General features: G+C 34.2%; 1 protein-coding gene across 1 annotated transcript in view; it reads right to left on the reverse strand.

Annotated features, from left to right (window-relative positions):
* The window catches only part of ADAM10 (ADAM metallopeptidase domain 10), a 117,141-nt gene that overhangs the window by 45,855 nt on the left and 61,829 nt on the right, over nucleotides 1–9,457 (reverse strand). The window contains exons 6-7 of the mRNA XM_023509983.1: nucleotides 3,897–4,046; nucleotides 1,548–1,640 (exon numbers count right to left, since the gene is read on the reverse strand). Of these exons, the coding sequence (XP_023365751.1) occupies nucleotides 1,548–1,640; nucleotides 3,897–4,046 (243 nt within the window). The remainder of the gene's footprint in view (nucleotides 1–1,547; nucleotides 1,641–3,896; nucleotides 4,047–9,457) is intronic.

Raw genomic sequence — 9,457 nt, forward strand, 5'->3', positions numbered from 1 at the left:
GAACACACTGCATATTATAGATAGCCCATGTTTAATGACATGCTGTAGATGGCTTTCCTCCACTAAATATGGAAATAAAATTCCCTGGTAATTCTGTAATACTGGCTACAAATAAAAACTGCTTCTAAACTTTAGTTACCTATATTAAAAATAAGATGATTAATATTTAAATGGTTACTGATGATATGAGTTTTAAATTATTTAATGGGTCGTGAACAACCTTCAATATATAAAATTTAAACCAAGGTTTTAATAAGAGTTACAGTCTAGAAACAACCAACAGTCAGTCACATTAGTCATTTACATACATACATTTCTTCATAATGCAAATCGTTTTACTAATAAAAGTGTTTCAAAAAAATATTTAAAAAGTGCTTCACTAAAATTTGTTCTGGAGCTCTCTACTTTTCACTACTGAGCATTTTATTGCTCTGCCTACTAAACAGCAATATTTATGTCACTTATCGCTTTTACTTGCTCACGTAAGGGTTTAGTTGCTCTCAGAATACCTAAAAGCAGCTGACTATGAACAGCTCTTATATTGTAAATCTATAATATTAAACAATCCAATTTGAGATTTAATCATACTACTTTTAAAAGGACCACCTACATTTAAGTTATTAAATGTATGTACTTACTAAAATTTTCCAGCATATACTTTTTTTTATCTAGCCAACCACATTTTTTAGTACATCTGCTGCCAAAGCAAGTACATATTCAACCATATTTTTAAAAAGCTAGGAGAACATGAATATAAAGGAATCTGGTGGCAAACACTTTTTTGTGAAGTGATTTTTTTCTTTAAACTCAGGTATTTATCTAGTTTATAAATTCTTAAAAGTTATACTCAGAAAATTCAGAGAATTTTTGAAACAGCCAAATTTTATTAGCAATTAATATTTATTTGCAATTTATAACACTAAAATTAATCATCAGTGATCCTATGGTTCTAGATTAGCATTTCTCAAAAATTGTTCTGCAGTATTTTAGAATCTCAGTTGTTATTTTTAAAAAAGTTTCCATGGTCAAAATAGTTTAGACAAATACAGGAGTTTTTTTCCTGAAGGAATCCTCAACACTTGATATATTTTAGTGTGAGCCATGAATTTTGAGACGATTACAATATTAATTATTCATTCAACTTCCAATGTTATTAATTTTTTTTTTTAAACGGTATTCACCCTGTGCCCTGGGTAGAGTACCATAGTACCATAGCTCACAGCAACCTTGAGCCTCAGCTTCATGAGTAGCTTACAGTACCCAACACAACGCCTGGCTAGTTTTTCTATTTTTAGTAGAGATGGGGTCTCACTTTTGCTCAGGCTGGTCTTGAACACCTGAACTCAGGCTATCCACCCACCTTATCCTCCCAGAGTGCTAGGATTACAGGCAGGAGCCACTGCGCCGACCCTTCCAATGCTTAAACACTCCATCTATCCTCCTTCTCCTAGAAAGCACTAAATGGGATACACACTAGAAAAATACTTTGTAACACTATTCTAGCTGTTTCACTTTTTAAATGTTTGTAATTCTTTTAACTTTCTTACTCTTATGCGTTTCACCATGAAACTGATGTTACGGATTCCCGAGAAGTCTGTGGTCTGGTAAATTGTATCAATTGCTTTAACATGACTGGATATCTGTTGATTTAAAAAAAGAACGTTTCAGAGGCAATGTTGAAATATGAAAAAGATTATCAATTTCCATTTCCAAACTCAAGAATTAATCATTCATGTTCCACCACATTTAAATTTTAAAATGCCTACATCATAGATTGGATACATCACATACTGGACAGCTGGGCTGAGAAGAGAGATTCTGTGTCTTTTCCAAATTCTTCCCTGGGCAAGTACAAACATGAACTCTTGTTTTAGTCACATAAAAATTGTTTCCTCATAAACATCCTACAATATCACACATTCATGCCTTTTCACATGCTTTCTATGCCTACAGTATCTTTCTCTCTCTATCCTTTGAACTTCCCTGATCATATCAGCATGTTCAGTTGTTCCCCAGTTTTAATCTTTCTACTGCTATACTTGCACACATTCTGTAAGCTTTGTGACTGACCACTTTCTATACACTAGGCACTGAGGAAGGTCCTGGGAATATAGCGGTGAACATAATGGAGGTGGTCCTACAGATTTACAGAGGTTTACTCCAGTGAACCTGGAGGGGAGGAGGGAGATAATACAAATATAAAAAAGGTATGTTCAGATTTTACTCAATTCTAGGAGAAGTAAACATGGTGACACACACAAAAGCACTTGTCTACCTAGCTGACTCCCAAATAAGCTCTGACTTCTAAACCACTCTGTATACAACCGGCCCAACTTCATTTACAAAAGGCACTCTTGCTACTATTTTTATGTGAAAACAAGTATGTACCTTTTCAAAACTATTTCTGAAGAAACTGTATAAATACAAAATAAAAGCATGACCAATCATTTCAAAGGTATCCCAGGCCGCCAAACATTGCTAATGAATGTCATAGGGTCCACTATAAATTCATGCTGTCCAATCTCAGCTGAACCTAGCAATTCCTTATCCAATTTTCACTATTTCTACACCATTCCCAATAGTGGCAGCTCAAACATTTCTCCACAGACGATCATATTTCATATTTTTTACTCAGAGTTCGTCTCAACTTTTTCCTCTTTTATCTTCAAATTTCCCTATCTTTAATCATCTCTATCTTCCTCAAATGGTAACTCTTCCTTAAAAAATAACTTTTCTTTATTCCTGACTTCAACTTTTACAGGATCTTCAAGGACATTATTTTTCTTCAAAAGACATGGTAGATATGGAAGAACATCAGTATCTTTCTCTTACACATCCTACATTGTTCCTCTACTGAACTGTTTTCCTATCAATTTGTTCACATAATTTCTATATCCCCTATATCCCAAGATATTCCATTTTATTTCTAAACCACCATTTTTTCCCTATTTTTCACTTTTCTTGAAACTTTTACTATCTCTGCCAAATTTACTGTTTGGAATGTTTTCAGCCCCACAACTCTATTGTAACCTCACTTAAAGCTCAACAATAATCTTCTACAAACTAAAAATCAACCACCTTTTATAATCATTTTCTTTGATATCTTGGCAATGACACAATTTACTATGTATTTTGTCTAAAACTTTTTCATTCTTTGGCTAATGCTACATAATCTACCTCCCTCACTATTAAATTTTTCCTTACTAGTGTCTCTTCCTCATCCTAGTCACTACATACAGATAATTTCCAGTTTTTTCTCTTTCAATTTCATTCTCTTTCTTCATTTTTACTATCTCTTTAGGACCTTTCAATCTCATACAGAAAGCTCTGTATATAAAAGCTAACCTTCCCCAAGGTTCAGTTCCACATTTTCAAAATCCTAAGGGAATGACCACCTGGCTTTTATACACATCTAAAAATGAGCTTGACTCTACCACCTAAATGAATTCTATCACTTATACCAGTGGTACCTCCATCATCTCAGTCACAAATCCTTTGGATCAAAATATATTCATCAAATTCTCACCAGGTACCTTCAACATGAAGGATATTTTGAAAGGTACCTTCAACATCTTTATACTGTAATGAAGGCTGAGAACACAAAAGTGCAAATAACAACGTAATTTGAAAATGCAACTCCCTTTCCAAAGTTAAGCTTCAATGTCGTCACTGCCTTCAGAAAATCACTTTCTTACACCTATCTTTTGAATGACATTGAAATATCCTACCTGATGTTTCAGTTACCTATTTACTTACAATATTTTATCACATCAAAACCGAAAATACTTTTCCCCCAAAATGAGATATACACTCACTAACTTTAATTTTTAAAGCATGGGGATTATAAAACAATAGAGAACATGAGAACTCCCAAAACAGTGCATTATTATAAATACCTGGGCAATCACAGCTTCTCGTGTTCCATAATATTTAAAAAATAAATGATCAGTCTGAATATAAAGCTGACATGTATTTTTTTCAGCTGACGTTGTACGTTTTTTCCTCAGGAGTTCTGGACCATTAGCAGCATGTTCTTCTTGAGGTTTCTACACATCAGAAAGAGTCATTTCTGGTAATTAGTGTTCTTCCCTACTATAATTTTGTATAGTTAATCCATATTATAAACAAGTTGACGTTCTACTTTATTATGCAACACCATAGGCATTTATGCTACCACGAAACATTCATAAACATCACTTTTAGTTTCATATTTTCCATATAGATGATTTACTATTTATCCGAGCATCTTTTTCACTTTTAAATATTTTCAAAACAAAACTCTTAATATGTACTCATTTAAATCTAAAGCAAGTTTATGGATTGCTATCGTCTACCTCATATTCTAAAACCCAATCTACCAACCAACCCTGTCATATTTATCTCCTGAATACCTAGGGAATCTGCCCATCATCACTTCTCCACCACTCTCGCCCAAGCTACCAAGCTACTTCTTTGCCTAGAATACTGCAATAAGATCAAATTACTCAATCTATATCCATATTGGACTTAAATCTATTCTCCATACTGAGTCTGTTCAAAATTCAACTCTGAATATGTAACCCACCCCCACAGTATATTTCGGTGACTTCCTATATCTCTGAGGATAAAGCCCTAAACTTTATATGCTCCACTAAAAACCCGCTATGCATGGCCTCTCCCCACCTGTCCAGCTTCTCATTCTACAGCACTTCATGAAGAGACCCTACTCCTCTGTTCTCTGTGGTATAGCTACACAAGCCTTCTTTCTAGTCCTCCACCACACAGTCTGTCTCCTGCTACAGGCTCTGTACGTGATCCTGCCTCTTCTGATCTTGCTAATGTCATCCGTTATACCACTTCATAGTCCCATGTACCAACGTCCCTTACATAGTGTAATTTTACATTTATTTGTGTGTTTGTTTAGTTAATTTCTGTCCCTACCCCTGCCACCATTATTTTAGCTACTAGAATATAACTTCTGAAAAGAAGAAACTATCTCCATATTTCTTTCTAACTATACTGCTATCACCTACCACAAATTTGGGAGTAAGCAGAAAACAGTAAGTATTTCTTTAAACAATTACTACTGCTGCAGAATCCAACCACGCAAAAACTTGTCAACATTTAAAAGCACCATCTTAAGTAAATTTTGTTGGCATAGTAATATAGAACCTAAATTGATTTTTCTTTTTTTTTGAGACACGGTCTTGCTCTGTTGCTCAGGCTAGATTGAAGTGCTATCATCAGATCTCACCTATTGTACACATTGTGAGGGTGTATAACACACCCCCTGGGGCTCTTTTCTAACTGGAACTTTACCCTGGAAGTGAGAACAATGTAATCCTAACTAATGGATTATTTAACTTGAAATAAAAATAATTTTAAAAAAGAAGTGCTATCATCATAGTTCACTGCAATCTCAAACTCCTAGGGTCCAACCACCCTGCTGCTTCAGTTCCCAAGTAGCTAGACTACAGCTTGCACCAATATACTCAGCGAATTTTTCCAATTTTTTGTGGAGACAGGGGTCTCCCTATGATGCCCAAGATGTTCTCAAACTTCCTATCTCAAGCAATTCTCCCACCTTGGCCTTCCAAAATTATCGATGTAAGTCACTGAGCCCAGCCCCAAATTAACTTTTAAGTCACAACTCCTTCTGCCTTGACAGTTTCTTCTTCCTTGATAATACCATGTGAACACACATAAAGTTAAAAACTCGTATTATACCGCCACACACAAAAAAAGTATAACCATGTGAAATGACAGATCTGTTAATCTGCTTCACTGTAATAACCAGGTTACAATCTATGTGTATAACATCACGTAATACATCTTAAATATACACCAAAAAAGTCAATTTATTTTAAAGTATTTTGTATTACAGATGAATACCAATACTACTGAAAGAGCTAGTTACTATAGTACTAAATAGTACAACAATTGGGGGACCTGTCCCCTAAGCATACCTCTAAATACTATTTTACTCAGGATTTTCATGATCTCTAGGTCCCTGTCTGTAGAGTTTGTAAATGATTCAAATGTTGAGAAGCATTTCAAGTGCACGTATATTTGTTAAATGCAATTAATATTTGCAATTATGTTATTCCATATAAAAAGCAATTATATGGGGCCAGGCACAGTGGCTCATGCCTGTCTGTAATCCTAGCACTCTGGGAGGCTGAGGCAGGTGGATTGCCTGAGCCAGAGCAAGATCTCATCTCTAAAAATAGCTGGGCATTGTGGTGTATGCCTCTAGTCCTGGCTACTTGGGAGGCTGTGGCAAGAGAAGCTTAAGTCCAGGAGTTTGAGGTTGCTGTGAGCTGTAATGCCACCGCACTCTACCAAGGTGACAAAGTGAGACTCTGTCTTTAAAAAAAAAGGAATTATATGTTAATCTTGTCTGTTCTTAAAGTTATGTATGTAAGACTTTCCATGTCAGAAAAACAATGCTTTAATGTAAAAAATACATTTTAAAGAAAGTTTTAAATTAAGAACTCAATCTGAAAATATGAAAAAGTCTCCCAAACAGAGAAATTAACATAAAGTCATGAAGTTTCTTAATCAAGTGGTTCAGATCTTCCATATCTTTACTGGATTTTATTTTTTAATCTGTTACTTAATGAAAAGTGAAATGAAACCTCCCATCATGATTTTTCTATTACTGCTTTTCATCAATTTTTGCTTTATATATTTTGAAGTTATGATATCGTGGATACACAAATTTAAGATTGTTACAACATCTTGACCACACAGTCTATTAATGCCTCATAGTACAGGTTCAATATTCACTTAGAATCATTCACTGTATCGTTCTTCATCTACAAGTTACCATTTGAGTCCACAATCTTTTCACTAGGAAGAAACCTTTTAGTGTGGTCTGCTAGACTCTCAACTTGAAATATTTTTATTTTACTTTTATCTATTTTTGCTGAGTATAGCATTCTAGGATAGCAGTTACTCTGTTTAAGAACATTCTGTCTTTTGGTTTCAACTGTTTCCAATAAGAAATGAACTGCCATTTTTACAATGCCTCTTTGAAAGTGATTTTTCCCACTGGCTACTTTTAAGATTACATATTTGGTTTTCAAAATCTGTAATAAAAATAATAAAGATGTTATTTTCATTGTAAAGTATTTATCCTGCCCTGTAGCAGCCCGTATAGCCTATGGCTAGGAGGAATGAGAGTTCTAAGAAATACCTGTATAGCTCAATAATGGAACACCTCAGTGAAAAGGGCATGGAGAGGGATTTAGCTCTCCTAACAAGCATGAGAGCTCGAGAGATGAGAGCATTGGTGAATTGGCAGTCTCTACACCTGTGGTGTTGAGAGGCAAGAGATTAGCCTTTTATTAGGCTGGAGGAGAAGGCAGTTGGAAGCATGTGCATTCTATCACGGACCCACTTACTCTGACTTTGTGTCCTCTCCTGACTACAGAACGCCAACATGCATCTATAGCAGAACACCATACCATCCAGATCTAAATCCTGAAGATCACTAAGCTCTGCTAAAGACTAATATCTATCTTTCTGAGAAGACTGCTTTACTCTAAGACACTCTCTCTCTCCTGCTCAAGTAGATAGTCCTCAGGCACCTAAGAGAAACTGTTCATGAGCAAGGTAGCTTAGCGGTCTGTGTCCGGAACCTAAGCCAGGCCCGAGACCTGGCCAGTCATGGGCTCTGACACTGCCCAAATTATAGGACCTAATGAATTTGATGTCTGACATCTCTGTTATATTTGGAAAATTCTCAGTCATTGCCTGTTCTTACTTGACTATCTCCTTCTGTGACATCAATTACACATATGTTAGACCTTTTTAAAGTATCATTTATGTTCTATTAAATTCTTTCCTGTATTTTTCATCCTTTTGTTTCTTATTGGTTTGGTCTATTTTCTCATAACATACCATCCAGATCTAAATCCATTAAATTCTTAATTCCTGTTGCTGTATTTTTTTAATTCTAAAACTTCTATCATGTTCCTTTGTTCATTTTCAATTTTCTACTGAAATTTTGTCTTTATGACTTGAACACATTAAAGTCTGTGCCTGATAACTTCATTACCTAGATATTTTTAGGTAGCTTCCATTGTCTATTAATTCCCTTGTTCTTCCACCATGTTATTTTGTTTGTTCATCTGTTGGTTATTATGAACTGAGTGCCAGACGATATATATGGAAAAACCACAGATATAAGTGAAAGCTTGAGGTGATAATATTGTATCTTTCTTAAGAGATTTACTTTCGCTTCTAGTAAGTAATTAGGCTTGGTGTGACAATTAATCCAGGATCACCTTAATCTAATCACAATCCCTGTGAGGGGAAGTTGAAAACTTTCTGATTCACCTTTAATCCTACAGAGTAGCTATTCAGGGTCCAACCTAAAGCTCTTCTGAGTGGACCCTAAACAGCTTTTCTATCCTTAGCCTCAGGAGTTTGGGCAGTTCTACTTACCTTCTCACCTCTCTAAATGTACACTTATTTCTAAGATCTTGGTCCCATAATTCTTCACAGCTTTGTTACCCTTCCAATGCCTTCAAACAAATACATATACAATACAATATGTACCGCAGATACACACATACACAACAATATACAACATGTACTGCAGACATACAAATAAAACATAAGTCTTAAAAATATTTATATTTTGTGGTCAGGTTAGTTTTTATTAGTTGTTCTAATCATAAAAAGGAATACTTTAAGAAATAAAGAAAATTTTTTATTAATTTTATGCACTGTATTTCTCAAAGTTTACAACTTATCTTTATTTTAAGGTGTCTTTTAGTTTCCATAAAGTAAAATCAATCTTTTTCAATCTTTTTTATAACTAATGATTTCATGTATTCAAAATGTTTTTCTACTTCAAAATCTAAAATATTTTTATTATCTTCTTTTGTGAAATATTTTTCCAAATGCTTAGACCATTTTTTAATTGGGATTTGTGCATTTTTTAAGTTATGAGTTCTTTATATATTCTGGAGTGCTTTTGTCAAATAGATGTTTTATAAATATTTTCTCAAGTCTATGGCTTGTTTTTCTTAACTGTGTCTTTTGAGGCAAAACTTTTGATTCTGATGACATCTAATGTGTGTGTTTATTCATTTGTTTATTTATGAGGGTATTTTTGTACTCTAAATTATCTATCCAAAAGTCACAAAAAATTTCCTATTTTTTTCCTGTAAGTTTTAGTTAACTTTAACATATAGGTTTATTTTCCATTTTTTGGTTAATTTTGTATAACGTGTGATGTGTAGGTGCATCTCAATTTTTTTTTCTTAATATCCAACTGTCTCAACATTTGTTGAAAAGACCATTCATAGTTCTCATTTAAATAACTTTGGGACCTTTGCAAAAATCAACTAACCATATGGACTCTCTACTCTGTTCCACTGACCTAAGTGTTTACTTTTAGATCAAGACGATACTATCTTATTTTACAATAAGTCTCTTTAAAGTCTTTTTTTTTTTTTTTTTTTTT

The sequence above is a fragment of the Otolemur garnettii genome, unplaced genomic scaffold (genome assembly GCF_000181295.1).
Source record: "Otolemur garnettii isolate 467f Iridium unplaced genomic scaffold, OtoGar3 scaffold00011, whole genome shotgun sequence".
NCBI classification, from domain to species: domain Eukaryota; kingdom Metazoa; phylum Chordata; class Mammalia; order Primates; family Galagidae; genus Otolemur; species Otolemur garnettii.